The sequence below is a fragment of the Sus scrofa genome, chromosome 13 (genome assembly GCF_000003025.6).
Source record: "Sus scrofa isolate TJ Tabasco breed Duroc chromosome 13, Sscrofa11.1, whole genome shotgun sequence".
NCBI classification, from domain to species: Eukaryota; Metazoa; Chordata; class Mammalia; order Artiodactyla; family Suidae; genus Sus; species Sus scrofa.
In genome coordinates, this window is record NC_010455.5 from 124539833 (window position 1) to 124558337 (window position 18505).

At 40.4% G+C, this 18505-nt stretch overlaps 1 protein-coding gene across 3 annotated transcripts in view; it reads left to right on the forward strand.

Moving 5' to 3' along the window:
- Positions 1–17552, forward strand: part of KNG1 (kininogen 1) — a 36109-nt gene extending 18557 nt beyond the window's left edge. The window contains exons 6-11 of one of the 3 annotated variants that reach the window (XM_003483288.3): positions 4606–4690; positions 6015–6187; positions 12285–12392; positions 12510–12596; positions 15318–15395; positions 17313–17552. In XM_003483288.3, the coding sequence (XP_003483336.1) occupies positions 4606–4690; positions 6015–6187; positions 12285–12392; positions 12510–12596; positions 15318–15395; positions 17313–17393 (612 nt within the window). In that variant the 3' untranslated portion in view covers positions 17394–17552. Of the gene's footprint in view, positions 1–4605; positions 4691–6014; positions 6188–12284; positions 12393–12509; positions 12597–15317 lie in introns of all 3 variants that reach the window. The other 2 variants (XM_013988208.2, XM_005652370.2) reach the window with 2 other exon arrangements.

Below are 18505 nucleotides of genomic sequence, written 5' to 3' on the forward strand. Positions count from 1 at the left end.
AGCCACGTCTGCGACCTACACCACAGCTCACAGCAACGCCAGATCCTTAACCCAACTGAGCAAGGCCAGGGATCGAACCCACAACCTCATGGTTCCTTGTCGGATTCATTAACCACTGTGCCACGACGGGAACTCCTGTAGTGTTTGTATTTTTAAAACCAACCTTAGAATAGGATTATAAGAAAAACTTACGTTATCACATAGCTTGGAATTGCATTTAATTTCTAATTAATGTGAGGAGAATTAACATACTATATTTAGCCCTTTTAAGTTAAGAACTGGGTATGCATCCCTAGGTAGTCAAGCTTTATTTTATATTTCTAAAATTGTGTGATTTGCTTATATTAAGAACATTGCTCACTAAAATTATTCCTAGGTTTTGTTTGTTTTGTTGTTTTTGGCTAGTGATATTAGGAATTAAATCCCTTTTTCTTTTCTTTTATTCTCTTTTAAATGTTATTGTTATATACAAATATATCAGTTTTGATTCACTTATCTTCTATCCGGAAACTACTGAACTCTCTGATTAACATCTTTTCATTGATTCTTTTGATTGTTCCAGATCTATAATAATACCTTTTACAAGTAATGTCATCTCTTTTCCCACGTTTCTTTTTTTGTTTTACATCTCAATGAATTGACCCAAATTTTCAGAGATATTTTTTGAAATAGTGGTGATATCACGCATTCATATTTTGTTTGCTTTGTTTTGTTTTGTTTTCTGCACCCACAGCATGTGGAAGTTCCAGGGCCAGGGATCAAACCCGCGCCATAGGAGTGACTGAAGCCACGGCCATGAAAATGCTGGATTCTTACCTTGCTGAGCTGCTAAGGAACTCCACCTGTTTTATTCCTGATTTTATGGGAAGCCTCTAGAATTTTTAAACTATGTATAATATTGCTGTGGAATCTAAGTAGATATTCTGTGTCACGTTAAGGAAGCATCCTTAAACTATTGCTCTTTAAAAAGTTTTGTTTTGGAGTTCCTTGTGGCTCAATGGGTTAAAGATCAGGTGTTGTCACTGCTGTGGCTCTGGTTACTGTTGTGTTAACCTATGGCCGAACTTCTACATACCACTGGTATGGCCAAAAAAAAAGAGTTTTGTTTTATTTTTGAATAAGAAACTGTTGCCGAATTTGGCACATGCTTTAGAATATGTATTGAAATATTATATTAACAAACAAACGAAAAAAGAAATATTATATTTTTCTAATTTAATCTATGCTGCTTAGACAACTTTCCTAATGGTAATCTTAAGATTTCTAAATTAAACTCTATTTGTTTAGTGTTAATTATTCTTTTCGTTGTTGTTGTCTTTTCAGGGCCCACCCATGGCATATGGAAGGTCCCAGGCTAGGGGTTGAATCAGAGCTGTAGCCACTGGCCTATACCACAGCCACAGCAGTGCCAGATCCAAGTCTTGTCTGCAACCTACATACACCACAGCTCACAGCACCGATGGATCCTTAACACACTGAGTGAGGCCACGGATCAAACCTGTGTCCTCATAGACATTAAATTCATTTCCACTGAGCTACAATGGGAACTCCCTGTTTAGTGTTAATTATTCTTTAAATATGCATTTGGATTCTATTTCTAGTTTAGTTAAGAATTCTACATCTATATTCGTAAATGAAAGTGGTTTAGCAGTTTTCTGGGTGTGTGTCTGTCAGATTTTGGTGTCCAGTATATAGTTGTATAGAATGAGTTGGGCAGTTTGCCACTATTTTCTGTATTCAGAAGTGGTTTACAGGGAGTTCCCATCGTGGCGCAGTGGTTAACGAATCCGACTAGGAACCATGAGGTTGCAGGTTCGGTCCCTGCCCTTGCTCAGTGGGTTAACGATCCGGCGTTGCTGTGAGCTGTGGTGTAGGTTGCAGACGTGTCTTGGATCCCACGTTGCTGTGGCTGTGGCGTAGGCCGGTGGCTACAGCTCCGATTCGACCCCTAGCCTGGGAACCTCCATATGCCACGGGAGCGGCCCAAGAAATAGCAAAAAGACAAAAAAAAAAAAAAAAAAAGTGGTTTACATAGCATGAAAATATAGTATATATTTCTTTAAGTTTTAAAACTAATCATTTATAAAACATCTGTGGTGTTTGGAGGTGAAAAATAGAATGGAAATTGAAAGTAATAACAGTACTATTTCTTTTTTAGTCATTGGTCCATTCTAGTTTTCTTTTTTTCTTTTAAGAGCCACACCCAAGGCACATGGAAGTTCCCAGGCTATGGGTTGAATCCCAGCTGCAGCTGCCAGCCTGTGCCACAGCCACAGCAACACAGGATCCGAGCTGCGTCTGCAACCTGCCCCACAGCTCACAGCAACGCATCTTTAACCCACTGAGTGAAGCCAGGGATCGAAGCCACATTCTCATGGATACTAGTCGGATTCGTTACCACTGAGCCACAATCGGAACTCCCATTCCAGTTTTCCTTTTATCCTTAAGTCAGTGTTGGTTATTTATAGTTTTCCAGAAAATTGTCTATTTCTTTAGGCTTTTAATTAGCGTATACCTGTTCATAATATTCTCTTATATTTTTATATTTCTCTGTATCCTTTGCTAAGTTTCTTTTTTATGCATTTGATTTTTTCCTGACCCCATAAATGATTGGATTTATTTATTACTGCTAGTGCTTTCTGTTTTCTAATTCATTGGTTTTGCTTTTATTTTTTATTGTTTCCTCCTTCTTGTTTTCCTTAAGGCTGTTTATTCTTCTTGTCCTATCTTCTTGAGACTAACACTGGATTTGGATTTGTTTTGTTTGTTTCTTGCCTCTCTTAAATTTTGAAAGCATATAAAGCCAAGAGTTACCTCTGAGTGCTGCTCTGGCAACATCATGTGGAGTTTTCATTTTTCTCATTTTGTTTTTTATTATTTTCCTTATCAAGGAAGACCTTAACTATTTAGGCAAGTATGTTTATATTTCCATGTAGTTTTTGCTGTTTTGTTTATGTGTTTAACCTTGTATTATTAATTTTTAGGGAGGTTTGTTATTTCCTCTCAGTGCTGAGGTCAAAGAATGAGGCCTGTAGTGTTTTTAATTTGCAAAATTTATTAAGCCTTTCTTGTAACCTAGGGTAAAAGCCATTAAAAATACTATTTGCATCATGATTATGAAAATATTGTCTTAAATCAGGTGTATCATATGAGAATACCATTTCAATAAATCTTTATTATCTTATTCCGTCTTCTATGACCTTGTTTATTTATTTATCTTTTTAGGGCCACACCCAAGGCATATAGAGTTTCCCAGGCTAGGGATCCAATCGGAGCTGCAGCTGCTGGTCTATGCCACACCACAGCAATGCCATATCTGAGCCACGTCTGTGACCTACACCACAGCTCACTGTAATGCTGATCCTTAACCCACTGAGCAAGGCCAGGGATCCAACCTGCCATCCTCATGGATACCAGTCAGATTCGTTTCTCCTGAGCCACAATGGGAACCTCCTATGTTGTTTTTTTGTTTGGTTTTATGTTTTTTGTGGTTTTTTTTTTTTTTTTTTTTTTTGCTGCTTTTTAGAGTCATGCCCACGGCACATGGAAGGTCCCAGGCTAGGGGTCGAATCAGAGCTACAGCTGCTGGCCTACACCACAGCCGCAGCAACACAGGATCCCCAACCCACCAAGCGAGGCCAGGGATGGAATCCACACCCTCATGGATACTAGTTGGATTCATTTCCACTGAGCCACAGTGATAACTCCCCTACCCTGTTTATTTTTTATCCATTTTGTCTATTGTATAATAGTTGTATATTAGCTTTTCCCAACACAATTATTTTTATCCATTTCTGTTTGGATGTCTTTTGCTTTTCACTTTTTGATTCCATGCTTCTAAATAAAAATTATCTTTCTCTCACCCTTAAGAATTTCTTGTTACCTTGAATTTTATTTTGTCCAATATTAATAATAGTGTAACTCCTTTTTTGTTCATATGTGCTTCATATGGCTTTGCTCACCTATGATGTTTAATCTTTGTCCTCTTCATTATATGCTGTTATTCTTGACAGTTTAATATGCTGATTTCATTTTTAACTTAATCTGAAAGTCTGCCTTGCTAAAAGAAAATGTTACCCATTTACTTACATGGTTATTATTTCTACACTATGTACCTTGTTGTCTTATTCATGTTTCTGTGTGTTTGTGTGGGTATAGTTGTTGTTGTGGTTTTCTTTTTAGGGCCACACCTGTGGCATATGGAGGTTCCCAGGCTGGGGGTCTAATCAGAGCTAAGGCTGCAGGCCTATACAACAGCCACAGCAACGCCAGATCTGAGCCACATCTGTGACCTACACCACAGCTCAAGGCAACGCCAGATCCTTAACCCACTGAGCGAGGCCAGGAATTGAACCCTCAACCTCATGGTTCCCAGTCAGATTCATTTCCACTGCACCACGACGGGAACTCTTATATTTGTTGTTGATGATGCTACTCCCTCATTGTTTATTCTCTCTTTTGCAGTTGGACTCTGTTTTGGTTTGTTTTTTTCTCTGCAATGATTTGTAAAGTCAACATTCTCTTTTCAATTTTACTAGTCATTTGTTTTAAAGGTTTTTAAAAATGTTTTTAATTTTATGCTCTTGTGTGCTTATTAAAACCCAGGATATCCATGAATGTACAGATAAAGCACATGTGGATCTTCAGCTAAGAGTTGCTTCCTTCTCACAGGAATGTAGCCTTTATCAAGGTATGGGATAATACATGTTCAGTGCTCTAATAGTGCACGCCGGTCCCAGACAGCTGGCCAGGTCTTTTGGTAGAAATTGTGCTTTGGTTCCCTGATATACCACAAAGTCTACATGACTCAAACCTTATTAGGAACACTGTGCCCCATCTCTGCCTGCTGTGCTGCAGCAGGTGCCTTTGAGATGGATCTGCAAGTGGCCAGGTGGGAACGTGATAGAAGGGGAAATGTATGTTTCCTGGGCAAAGCTGGTCTTTGGGTGTTGCAGCTGATCTTCCTCAGATACAGGTTGTCCCTGTGTCAGGTGTTGTAAACTGGGGAATCTGTATCTCATTTTTTTTTTTTTTTTTTGGCTTTTCTAGAGTCACACCCACGGCATATGAAGGTTCCCAGGCTAAAGGTCTAATCGGAGCTGTAGCTGCTGGCCTACACCACAGTCACAGCAACAAGGGATCTAAGCCACGTCTGCAACCTACACCACAGCTCACGGCGACACTGGATCCTTAACCCACTGAGTGAGGCCAGGGATCAAACCCGCAACCTCATGGTTCCTAGTCCGATCCATTAACCACTGAGCCACGACGGGATCTCCCATATCTTATTTTTAACTACTCAGAATAAAAATCCTTTCAGTTAAAGTTTTTTCTTGCATGTTATGATAAGGAGAAAGGGAGATGGTGCAAGTTTAAGGGCAAGTCAGTGTTTCTAATATAAAGAGTTGGCTTTTCTCATACTTGGAAGATAGTTATATATATTTCATGATACGAAGCATTACTGAAGTCATAAGATTTAAAGTGTTCGCACTAGAAAATCATTTGTTTATATTAAACTCTGCTTTTGACAGTTTTCATCAAAAATGCAAAAACTTAGTGTTCCACTGTGGTGTAGTGTTAAGAATCCAACAGACTGCTGTAGGGTTGCGGGGTTCAATCCCAGCCCAGCACAGTGGGTTCAAGGATCTGGTGCTGCTGTGGCTCGTAGGTCACAGCTGCAATTCAGATTCAGTCACTGGCCCAGGAACTTCCATATGCCTCGGGTGTGGCCATAAAACAAACAAACAAACAAACAAAAAATGTTAAGAAAAGTATGGCCTATGGATTGACTAATACTTTCTGATTGAAAGTTTCTCTAAACACACTTGGCTCTTAGTAGAAGAAAAGAGGAAGGACAGTAAGTTGGAAGTCTGACAGATAACCTCCACCTGCTCAGTGCGGGGCCTTGGGCTGACACATGTGCTCAATGAATGGATGCTGGACCACGTGTGGGAAAGGTCGTAGGCTAGGCTGCTCCTTAGTGCAAATGTTGATGTAAAACCTGCCTCTTTCAGGGAAGGATTTTGTACAACCACTTGTCAAGATTTGCGCTGGCTGCCCCAGAGATATACCTGTCAACAGTCCAGAGCTGGAGGAGCCTCTAAATCATTCCATCGCCAAGCTTAATGCAGAGAACAATGCAGTCTTCTATTTCAAGATTGACCTTGTGGAAAAAGCAACAGTACAGGTCTGTAGATTATGCTATAAAAATAATGATATTATAGTCTATTGTAAGTTGCTTATTAATTTTGCCACTGACCTTGGCTCTGAATCGGGAAACAGTCTACCTGGTGAATGGAATTTGGTACATTTGAATTTCAATTCCCAACCTCACTGCACACTTGGTATGTGACCTTGGACAAGTCATTTAAAACATTTTCTCCATTTTTGATCTGTAAACGACTAGGAAGAGGGTCAAAGAAGATTATGTATGCAATCATTTTTCAAACTCTAAAGTGCTCTATAAGTATTAGCAACTATTATATAATTAATAAAAATCAGGACCAGGAAAAGCAAGACTTGTCTTCTGCCTTTCTAGACTCATCTCTCATTCCAAGGTCACTTAATGCCTTGGGCTCAGCCGCATCAGCCAATCATTGCCCAGACTCTTTACACACTCATCTCCATGTCATTTGTTCCCCACCTGGGGTGCCATCCTTTCTGCACATGTATCCTCTGGGGATTCATCTCTCCTTTCATGCCTGTCAATAGAGGATAAGGGGTGTCCTGGTCTGGAAGTCAGGGGACCCAGTTCTGCCACAGCATCAGCACTTGAATACCAGGTGACCACGGGCAGTCATTCAGACTCACTCAGCCTTTGTGCCCCTATCTATAAAATGAATGGCTGGATTAGACAAGCCCAAATCCCTTCCAACTCCAACAGCATATGACCATGTATTCATGCACAGATGCCTCTAAGAGAATCTCAAAACTGGCTTCCCTAAATTGAAGCTGAGAAAAAGTAATCAAGGAGTTCCCATTGTGGCTCAGTGGGTTAAGAACATGATTTGTACCTATGAGGAGGTGGGTTCGATCCCTGGCCTCACTCAGTGGGTCATGGCATTGCTTCAAGTTGTAGCATAGGTCGCAGATGTGGCTCGGATCTGGTGTTGCTATGGCTGTGGTATAGGCCAGCAGCTGCAGCTCTGATTTGACCCCTAGCCTGGCAACTTTCATATGCCTTTCATAAGGAGCAGCCTGAAAAGGAAAAAGAAAAGAAGTCAAAATAGAACCGAACTCTTTCACAGCCACAGCAACGTGGGATCTGAGCTGCATCTGCAACCTACAACACAGCTCATGGCAACAACAGATCCTTAACTCATCGAACAAGGCCAGGGATCAAACCTGCATCTTTATGGATGCTAGTTGGGTTCTTTAACCGCTGAGCCATGACAGGAACTCCAGAACCAAACTCTTAACCGCAGACCAACATGATCTTATAATCTATGGAAAAACAACAACAACAACAACAACAACAAACCGATGTGAAAAAGTTCATAGTTTGGCTCAGTAACTCAATTTCTAGAAATCTAAAATAGAAGGCATCTTTAAATACAATTATATTCATTGCAGCTATAATTGCAAAAGCAAAATAAAATGGTTAACTATCCAGATGATCAATAATATAGAAATGATCAGGTCATGGGTGGTATATCTGTACAATGGAATATTAAGCAGCATTTTTTTTTCCTTTTTAGGGCCACACCCATAGCATATGGAAGTTCCCAAGCTAGGGGTCAAATCAGAGCTGTAGCTGCTGGCCACAGCCACAGCCACAGCCACAGCAATGCCAGATCCAAGCAATGTCTGTGACCTACACCACAGCTCACAGCAATGCTGGATCCCACTGAGTGAGGCCAGGGATGAAACCTGAATACTCATGGATACTAGTTGGGTTTGTTTCAGCTGCACCATAATGGGAACTCTTTAAGCAGCAATTGTAAAGCATTTTTGTGAGATGTTCTTGATCTGGAAAATGTTTGCGTTTAATGATACAGTGGAAAAAAAAGAGGCTGTAAAATTTAATAAACTTTTTATTCTCAATTGCATTATAAAAAGGTAGAAAAAACCACAATGAAATTAAACAAATTCCTCAGATTTTTCACAGTGGTGTCCTTTAGGTGATGGCACAAGGGACCGTTTTCATCTTCCTTATTTTCTTTATTAGTTGTCTAGCCGGGGGGGGGGGGGGGGGGGGCCTAAGCAAACTGCATTTAAAAAAAAAAACAAAACTGACACTTTGTCTCCAACCCAGGCCCTTATTCTTGTCCTGGATGTCAGTGGCACATGGCCCACATCAGGCTTACTTGAAAGGGAAACCAATCTGTGCTATTCCTGTCTCTGTCAGCTTTTCTTCTCATTCTATATTTTTGCTTTCCTGTGAAATTCCCTTATTCCTAATGATGCAGGAACAGCCCCTAAATTATTACATGTCAAAGGACTGCTGTCAGGAGAGAACCACTCATTCTCAAATATAAATATCCAGTCCACTTAGTCGTGGTACTCCCTATAGGTTAGCTAATTAGCAATCTAGAAAGGGTGTGTGTTAACACCAAAGGATGCCAGGGGAACCACCTTAGGTTAGGCTGTGAATTGAAGGGAAGTGACGTCCCTTCAGTTGCCAAATCAGCCTGTAATATTGTGAGAATTTCAAATTTATTTTTAAGAGATGAATCTTTACTAATTTCTTTCATTTAAAGAGAGCAGTTTGGGAGTTCCCGTCATGGCTCTGTGATTAACGAACCTGACTAGGATCCATGAGGATGAGGGTTCGATCCCTGGCCTTGTTCAGTGGGTTAAGGATCCAATGTTGCCATGAGCTGTGGTGCAGATCGCAGATGCAGCTCAGCATTGCTGTGGCTGTGGCGTAGGCTGGCAGCTGTAGCTCTGATTCAACCCCTAGCCTGGGAACTTCCACATGCCTCGAGTGCAGACCTCAAAAGAAAAAACACAAAAAACAAACAAAAAAAGAAAGCTGGCTCAATGGAAGAGGCCAATTTATTGGATATCAACTTACCATAAGGAATTTGCAAAAGCCCGTCTTGAAATGACCAGTCTGCCAAATGGCTAGATTTGTTTTACAGTGTTAGTCTTGGCTTTGCATTCATAGTCCTATTTGGATGTGCGTCCATTCTAAGTTGGTTTCAAAGTTCAGATACCAAACATTTCTTAATCCTTTGTTTTCATGTGGGAATGATTGCACCTTCTGTCATACATGGTTTATTTGACCCTGTCCTTAGTGCCACTCTTCCACTGCTGTCAGTTCCTTCCTGCTGCTCAGATGAATACTTGAATGATCTGTCTGTGCATGTTCAGATTTTTTGCTTTGACGAAGTCCTAGAAATGCCAAGGAACACTTAGATGTCCAGGACTTTTTATTTTTTTATTTTTAATTTTGTGTTATAGTTGATTTACAATGCTCTGTCAATTTCTACTGTACAGAAATTTCTCACATTATCCTCCATCATGCTCCATTACAAGTAACTAGATATAGTTCTGTGCTATACAGCAGGATCTCATTGTTTATCCACTCCAAATGCAATAGTTTGCATCTACTAACCCCAGACTCCCAGTCCATCCCACTCCCTCCCCTCCCCCCTTCACAACCACAAGTCTGTTCTCCATGTCTGTGAGTTTGTTTCTTTTCTGTAGATAGGTTCATTCATAGATTCCATATATAAATAATATCATATGGAATTTGTCTTTCTCTTTCTGACTTACTTCACTTAATATGAGAGTCTCTAGTTCCATCCATGTTGCTGAAAATGGCATTATTTTGTTCTTTTTTATGGCTGAGTAGTATTCTGCTGGGTTATATGTACCACATCTTTTTAATCCATTCACTTGTTGATGGACATTGAGGTTGTTTCCATGTCTTGGCTACTATGAATAGTGCTGCAATGAGCATAGGGGTTCATGTATCTTTTTCAATGAAAGTTTTGTCCAGATACATGTCCAGGAGTGGGATTGTTAAATCATATGGTAGTTCTATATTTAGTTTTCTGAGGTATCCCCATTCTGTTTTCCATAGTGGTTGTACCAATTTACATTCCCAGCAACAGTGTAGGAGGTCCCCTTTTCTCTACACCCTCTCCAGCATTTGTTATTTGTTATTTGTAGACTTACTAATGAGGGCCATTCTAACCAGTGTGAAGTGGTACCTCATTGTAGTTTTGATTTGCATTTTTCTAAGAATTAGTGGTGGTGAGCATTTTTTCATGTGACTATAGGCCATCTTTATGTCTTCTTTGGAGAAATGTCTATTTTGGTCTTCTGCCCATTTTTCAATTGGGTTGTTTGTTTGTTTGTTTTTTGCTGTTGAGTTGTATGAACTGTTTGTAAATTTAAAGATTAAGCCCTTGTCAGTTGCATCATTTGAAACTATTTTCTCCCATTCTGTAGGTTGTCTTTTTTTTCCCCATGGTTTCCTTTGCTATGTAAAAGCTTGTAAGTTTGATTAGGTCCCACTGGTTTATTTTTGTTTTTATTTCTATTGCTCTGGGCGACTGACCTAAGAAAACATTTGTACGGCTGATGTCAGAGAATGTTTTGCCTACATTATCTTCTAGGAGTACTATGGTGTCTTGTCTTTAGTTGAAGTCTTTAAGACATTTTGAGTTTATTTTTGTGCATGACAGCATATGGAAATTTCCAGGCTAAGGGTCAAATCAAAGCTACAGCTGCTGGCCTACACCACAGCCACAGAAAAGCCAGTTCCAAGCCACATCTTCAACCTATACTGCAGCTCACATCAGTGCCTGATCCTTAATTCACTGAGCTAGGGCAGGGATGGAACCTGCATCCCCATGGATACTAATTGGCTTCTTAACCCACAATGGGAATTCCTTTTACCTTTTTTTAGGATTAATGAACATTTTAACTTTTTCTCTGGAAGATCTGTTCATGTCCTTTGTCTTTTTTTTTTTTTTTTTTTTTTTTTTAGTTTTGGGCTTCATATATGTAAAAATATTGACCCTACATCATATTTTCTCGTTCACCTTTTTACTTCTAATTGTGTCCTCACAGGCAAAGAGAGTGAGCACTAGTCTCTTTCTTTTAATAAGGACACAAGTCCTATCAGGGGGCCTCATCCCAAAGCCCCACCTCCTAATACCGTCACCTTGGAGGTTAGGGCTTCAGTATATGAATTTGGGAGGGATACACTCCATCCATAACAGACACACAGACTCTTAAATCCTAGAATGAAATACTGAATAACTTGGCCTGGAAATTGGGCTACATCAACTAACTTTTTAATTTGTGTATATACCTTAAAAACATTAAGTGGATTTTTTGAGTGTATAAAGGATGTAAGGCTTTAAAAAAAACGCTTGGGATTTTGTTGAAGTCAGTGTTTTTTGTTTTTGTTTCTTCTCTTTAGGGCTGCACCTCAGCATGTGGAAGTTCCCAAGCTAGGGGTCAAATTGGAGCTGCAGCTGCCACCTTACACCACAGCCACAGCCACAGCAATGCCAGATCCAAGTCACATCTGCAACCTGTGCCACAGCTTGAGCCAATACTGGATCCTTAACCCACTGAGCAAGACAGGAATCAAACCCACATCTTCATGGACACACTAGTCGGGTTCTTAACCTGCTGAACCACAACAGGAACTCTGAAGTTAGTGCATTTTAAAATACACAGTGACTTTTTAAGTAAATAAAATGTGCCTCTTCTAGACAAAAAAAATAGGCCAAAAAATTTTAATAAAAGATAACATTATATAATGATTAAAACTGTTGCTAGGGATTAAAATAGTTTCTTAATATAAAAAAAAACCTAGAAGAATCAAGTAAAAATCCAAGTAAGTTTCCTAATCACATAATTTAGTCCAAATAAGATTCCTAATCACATAATTTGCATAGCGGTGCTAATTCAGTATTTCTCTGATTCAAGTTTTGACAGAACTATAAGGTATGTTGAAAGAAAATGTTTGGGTTTATTCTTTCTACTCTTCTTCCATCTTATTATGACTTGAGTCCTTGAATTCCCAGTGAATTTTGCAGCTGCTAAACAATAAAACTCAGAAAAACATAAAAATAAAAATTATAGCCCACTTTTCTCTTCCCATTTAGAAAAGGAAATAAGACCAACCAACAGCCAAGTATTTACAGGCAAACAAACTAAAGTTTTGTTGTCAAACATTTGTACCTTTGGGATGTAACTAATTTGGTCAGCATGTAATTAAAATTTCAATATTTTCCCATAAAAGTCCCTATGATAAGATGTATGATTTATTATATAATATTAATTCAGCTCCTACTTTGTGCCAATTGATTTTCCAGGTGGTGGCTGGAAAAAAATATTCTATTGTGTTCACGGCCAGGGAAACCACATGTTCCAAGCAAAGTAATGAAGAGTTGACAGAAAGTTGTGAGATCAAGAAACCTGGTGTGAGTAGTAATTCAACTGTCTACTTATTCCCTGGAAAACTATTTGATGTTTTTCACTTGTTTGTGCATCTCATGAATAACACTGTTCTCTCTTTTGGATTCTGTTTTCCTGGATAGCAAATTCTAAAGTGTAATGCTTCTGTTTACGTGGTACCTTGGGAGAAAAAAATCTACCCTACTGTCAAATGTCAATTACTTGGACAGGTATGTTTCTAATTATAGTTGGCTTGGGTCAGTTTTGTTCATTCTGAAAAGTCATACTTTGTGGTTGAAAGTGAATCACTATTTGAGTGAATTGGGCAGACTATCTTTTTTTTCGGGCGGGGGGCGTGCTTTTTAGGGCTACACTCACAGCATATGGAAGTTCTCAGGCCAGGGGTTGAACTGGACCTACAGCTGCTGGCCTATACCACAGCCACAGCAACACCAGATCTGAGCCATGTCTGCAGCCATCACCACAGCTCATGGCAACGCTGGATCCTTTAACCCACTGTGCAAGGCCAAGGATTGAACCTGCATCCTCATGGATTCTAGTCAGGTTCATTACCACTGAGCCATGATGGAAACTCCTGACTATCTTTTTAAAATGGGGAGAACTCTCTCATTTCTGTGCTGATCTCTCTCTTTCTGGCTAAAAAGGCGAGCAGCAGTCCTCTTCATCCCTTCTCAGACAGTGTCAGAGCCCCATGGTTCAGTAGGCTCTCTTAGTTCCAACTGTGGAGAGCTAACTAGCTGTGACCTCCAGGTGGCCCAAGGCTATCTGCTTACATCCAAGAGGTCTGGGAATGAAATACATGTCTCAGACCCCACCCTACATCTCTTGACTGAAAGAAGCTGCATTTTAACAGGATCCCCAGGAGAGTTACACCCACATTCAAGTTTCAGAAGCATTAGTTTGCATCATTTAAAAAAAAAAAATCTAAAAGAGGAGTTTCCGCTGTGGTAGTTAGTGATCTGGCCTCTTTCTGTCCAGGCACCAGTTCCATCCCTGGCCCACTGCAGTGGGTTAAGGATCCAGCATTGCTGCAGCTGTGGTGTAGGTCATAGTTCTGGTTCAGATTCGATCCCTGGCCCGGGAACCTCCATATGCCATGGAACAGCCAAAAAAAAGAAGGAAAAAAAAGAGAGGAGTTCCCGTCATAGCTTATCGGAAATGCATCTGACTAGCATCTATGAGAACACAGGTTTGATCCCTGGCCTCCCTCAGTGGGTTAATGATCCGGCGTTGACATGAGCTGCAGTGTAGGTTGCAGATGCGCTTGGATCCCACATTGCTCTGGCTGTGGAGTAGGCTGGAAGCTACAGCTGCAATTTGACCCCTGAAAACCTCCATATGCCTCAGGTGCCCTAAAAAGACAAAAAAAAAAAAAAAAAAAAAAAAAAAGAAAGAAAAGGAAAAAATCTTAAAAGAACCTGTGGATCTAAGAAATACTTTCCCCATTGCCACACTAAAAATTACAAAGATGTGGAGTTCCCATCGTGACTCAGTGGTTAATGAAGCAGACTAGGAACCATGAGGTTGCGGGTTCGATCCCTGGCCTTGCTCAGTGGGTTAAGGATCCGGCATTGCTGTAAGCTATGGCATAAGTCACAGATGTGGCTAGGATCCCACGTTGCTGTGGCTCTGGCGTCAGCCAGCGGCTACAGCTCCTATTAGACCCCTAGCCTGAGAACCTCCATATGCCAGGGGAGCGGCCCTAGAAAAGGCAAAAAGACAAAAAAAAAAATTTACAAAAATGCTAAAGTTCTAGAATAAAGAATAACTTTATCAAGTGCTTCTGCCATCCCAGGCACTGTACTGAGGACTTGACAATTATTTTCCTCTTGACAACTCTATGAGGCAGGTGCTGTATTACTCCTATTTTATAAATGAGCAAAGTGAAGCTAGCGGTGCTCAGATTCAAATCCAGGGTCGAATCAGAGCCCACTCTTTTCACCATGATGCTGATAACTAGTGGGGTCTGGCTTGCTTGACTTCGAAGACCATGTTCTTTGCATGACCAAACACGGTCTCCAACCATCATGTTCTTGCAGATAGTGAAAGTGTAGGTAGAAATAATCCCCAGATCCATATCCTAAATGGATCTACATCTGCTCCCTTTGTTCTGATTTAGATATTTGCTGTGTGTAGGTATGTATATAGTCTAACAAAACATTGTTCAGGAGTTCCCGTCATGGCTCAGTGGTTAACGAATCCGACTAGGAACAATGAGATTGCGGGTTCGATCCCTGGCCTCGCTTAGTGGGTTAAGGATCCAGTGTTGCTGTGAGCTGTGATGTAGGTCACAGACGTGGCTCAGATCTGGCGTTTCTTTGGCTCTGGCTTAGGCCAGCAGCTACAGCTCTGATTAGACCCCTAGCCTGGGAACCTCCATATGCCGCAGGAGCGCCCCTAGAAAAGACCAAAAAACAAACGAACAAAAAAAACCCACTATTCAAAGGCTGTGTTTCAAGCTTATGAAGATATCTTAACGTGTTTCAGTTCAACAGAGTGATTGTGGATATATGTGACCTGTATATTTTGTTCATAAAACTAGTTACGGCCTCTTTGGATAAAAGCAGTAATTGCGCTAAGAGAAATAGCATTAATTAACAAATAATGTGCCATGGCTTCACATAATCATAGGTTTAGAAAGTACCTTAGGGATTACATAGTTGATCACCCAATTTTTCCAGATAAAGAATCAACTCTTCAATTTAGAGTATTTTTAAGACCAAGAATCAATATTCACAAATCATAAAATCAGTCAAAAGAGGAAAAATATTATTCACCCTCATCCTTTCCAGAATATTAATATACTACTTAAAATCTGATCAAGACATTCCCCATTGTAAACTGAGATAGCATTGCCAGATCCCCATCCTTCCTTCATCAATAGTGTGGTTTTTCACAGTAATGCATTCATCTTAATATTTCCTATTTAGACCTCACTGATGAAAAGGCCTCCAGGTTTTTCACCTTTCCGATCAGTACAAGTGGAGAAAACTAAAGAAGGAGTAACTGTAAGTCTACCCCACTCTTCCATGGCACCTATACAAGACGAAGAGCAGGATTCAGGAAAAGAACAAAGACCCGCTCATGGGCATGACTGGGGCCATGGAAAGCCAATAAAACCTGGCCTCGGCCATGGCCATAAATATAAGCCTGGCCAAGGCCATGGGCACCATAAGGGTCATGGTCTTGGCCATGGACATCAAAAGCAACATGGCCTTGGCCATGGACATCCAAGGGGACATGGGCTAGCTCATGGACACGAGCATGGTCATGGCCATGAAAAACATAAAAATAAAGGAAAAAACAATGGAAAGCACAATGGTTCGAAAAAAGAGCATTTGTCAAGTTCTCATGAAGATTGTACTACATCTTCTGCACAGACACAAGAGAAGACAGAAGGGCCAACACCCCTTCCTTCCCTAGCCCAGCCAGGTGTAGCCGTTACCATCCCTGACTTTCAGGACTCAGATCTCATTGCCACTGTGATGCTTTCTACAGCACCACCTCCCACAGAGAGTGATGATGATTGGATCCCTGACATCAAGATAGAGCCAAATAGCCTTTCATTTAAACCAATCTCGGATTTTCCAGAAACAACTTCCCCCAAATGTCCTGGACGCCCCTGGAAGCCAGTTAATGGAGTGAATCCAACTGTGGAAATGAAAGAACTCCATGATTTCAGTCTCTCTGATGCTTTTTATTGATTTATGCAGCCATGGATATTTCTTTAACACTTCCTTATCCCCTCTCCCAATGTCCAAATATCCTGATATAATGCAACAAAGACCATGAACATTCAGAACAGCCTAGAAACGGTGAGACTCCCCAATCAACATCAATCTCTATGGATGACACATAAAATTGTGTAGAATTCTAAGTCCCTTCTGGGTCTCCTTCCCAAGTTTTCTTAACTAGCATAGAAAATGGATAAACTCATGTGACTTGTAGCCTACTGCAGTTTGCTTTTCTGATAATGGATGTGTACCTTGAAACGTACGTCATCAATTTTCATACAAAGATTCTTGACATTTTGAATAAATTGTAGTGTCTGGTCCCTGAACATATGTGAATATAAGGGAAGCCAAGAGACTGAATGCTGAACTTCTTAATGGGGAAAAAATAATAATAAAAACCTCCAGAGGTCAAAGATAGACAAGAGAGAAATGTTGGCCAAAGGGAGGACAGGAAAGATAAACTGACTTTCTGTTTCCAAAATGGGCTGGCTATATTAAAGAGTTACTCCCATTTGGCAAATCTATTCTGATAATTCTTTTTCTAGGTGAGAGTGTTTCTTATATATTAGTAATTTCTGCTTACTCATTAACTATGCTTTGCAACAGGGCTTTCAAATAGGAGTTTTCTGTTTGTTTATTTGTTGCCTAGGCTAGATTGAGTAACTCTTAGTTTTTAGCAGCTCTGAGTTTACTGATAAGGCTGGGAAGCAGAGGAAGTACTATAAAGACAGGGCTGCTTAAGGAAACCCTGTTCTGTGATTGATAAGGGAATATCACGACATGTGATGCAAAATTGGTTGAGAATTTTTTTCTGAGAAATTGCTCTTTGCCCTCCTTTTATAATCTCTTTATTTTTTTCTGCTACAATATTAAAGAGTACAATATTAAAGAGAATAATATGATATCTGTGAGGGAGGCATATATTTTATAACCCTTGCTGTGCTTTTGCCTAGGGAAACAAGATAGGGCTTTAGACAGCTACACTCGCCTGCGGATGCATGTTGTCACTGCTGCTTCAATTTATCAGATGCCCTGGAACCTCTAAGTTTTGGTTTCACTTCAAATATTACCTGTACTTTCAAATAAAGAAACAATGATGTCAGGAAAAAGTCTCATCCTGTCAACTGGTGGTTTCACTTGTCTCCTTTTGAACAATACCCTCAGATTAATGGAGTTTTACTATACTTACAGAGGCACCTAAGGTCCTGCGAGTACAAGGGCCGGCAGCAGGAGGCAGGGGCAGAGCTGGTACCTGAGAGTGAGGTCAATTGACCTGTGGGCAGAATCTCCATGCCTGGCACAGTAGCCCCGACAACCTCTGTCAGCAGCCCTGCGTGGAAGGACGAGAAGATGGGATAGAATTTAAATAGAGAAGAATTTTATTTTATCACTCGGTGGCTGGGTGAAATAAAGTTCCATCTTGATATTCTCCCTCCTGGTTAATTCACAGTGGTCTGCAGCAAAGTCGAGCTGATCAGAGAGGGCTAGGGCTCTGCCCTGGAGGCTCACAGCACAACTCTGGGGCACTCCTGCTAACCCAGGTAGGGTCTCTTAGGCTTCCCCTCCACCGAGACCTCATCATGGGTGCCCATCAAGGGTTGGTGGGTCATGTTTCTACCATCAATCTAAGGACTCTCTCTCCCTTCCCTTCTTCCTTCTCCTCCTGATTCCCAGACCAAAGCTGAGAGTAATTGTCTTGTTTTATCACTATTTTTTATGATCCAGATAATTACCAAAAAAGAAAAAAAATATTTTGTTAATATGATATCTACCAACATCTCATTGTGAGAAAAATCTCTAGTCTCAAAAAAGTTCAAAGAAGGAGTTCCCTGGTAGCTTAGCAGGTTAAGGATCTAGCATTGTCCCTGCTGTGGTACAGGTTCCATCCCTAGCCCAGGAACTTCCACAAGCTGTGGTCTCAGCCCAAAAAAAATTAAAATTATCTTTTGATCAGGGTAAAGGATAAAATTAAAAGAAGCTGAATAAACACATTTATTGACTGCTCCTTTTGGTGTGTAACTTAATCCTCACAACCACTGTTAGGTCCCCCCTTTCTTTTACAATGAGGAAACCATAGCTCACGGAGCCCTGCCCAGAGTCACAAAGTTAATATGTGACGGAGAAGGTATTCAGACTCAGACCTTTTGAACTCCACTACACCATGTTATCATGAGGCTTTATTATCAATATTGGCATTACAGAAAAACACATCAAGATAATTTCTGCTTCTGAGATGATTATTTTGTTCCTCCCAAACCCTTATGAAACACCTCATTGTGGCAGGTGCTGAGTCCTGCCCACAGTAAACTAGAATGGAAGCAAGCACTAGCTATTTACCAAATGAGTCAGTTCTGAGAAAAGGAGAAATATATTATTTTTTTAAA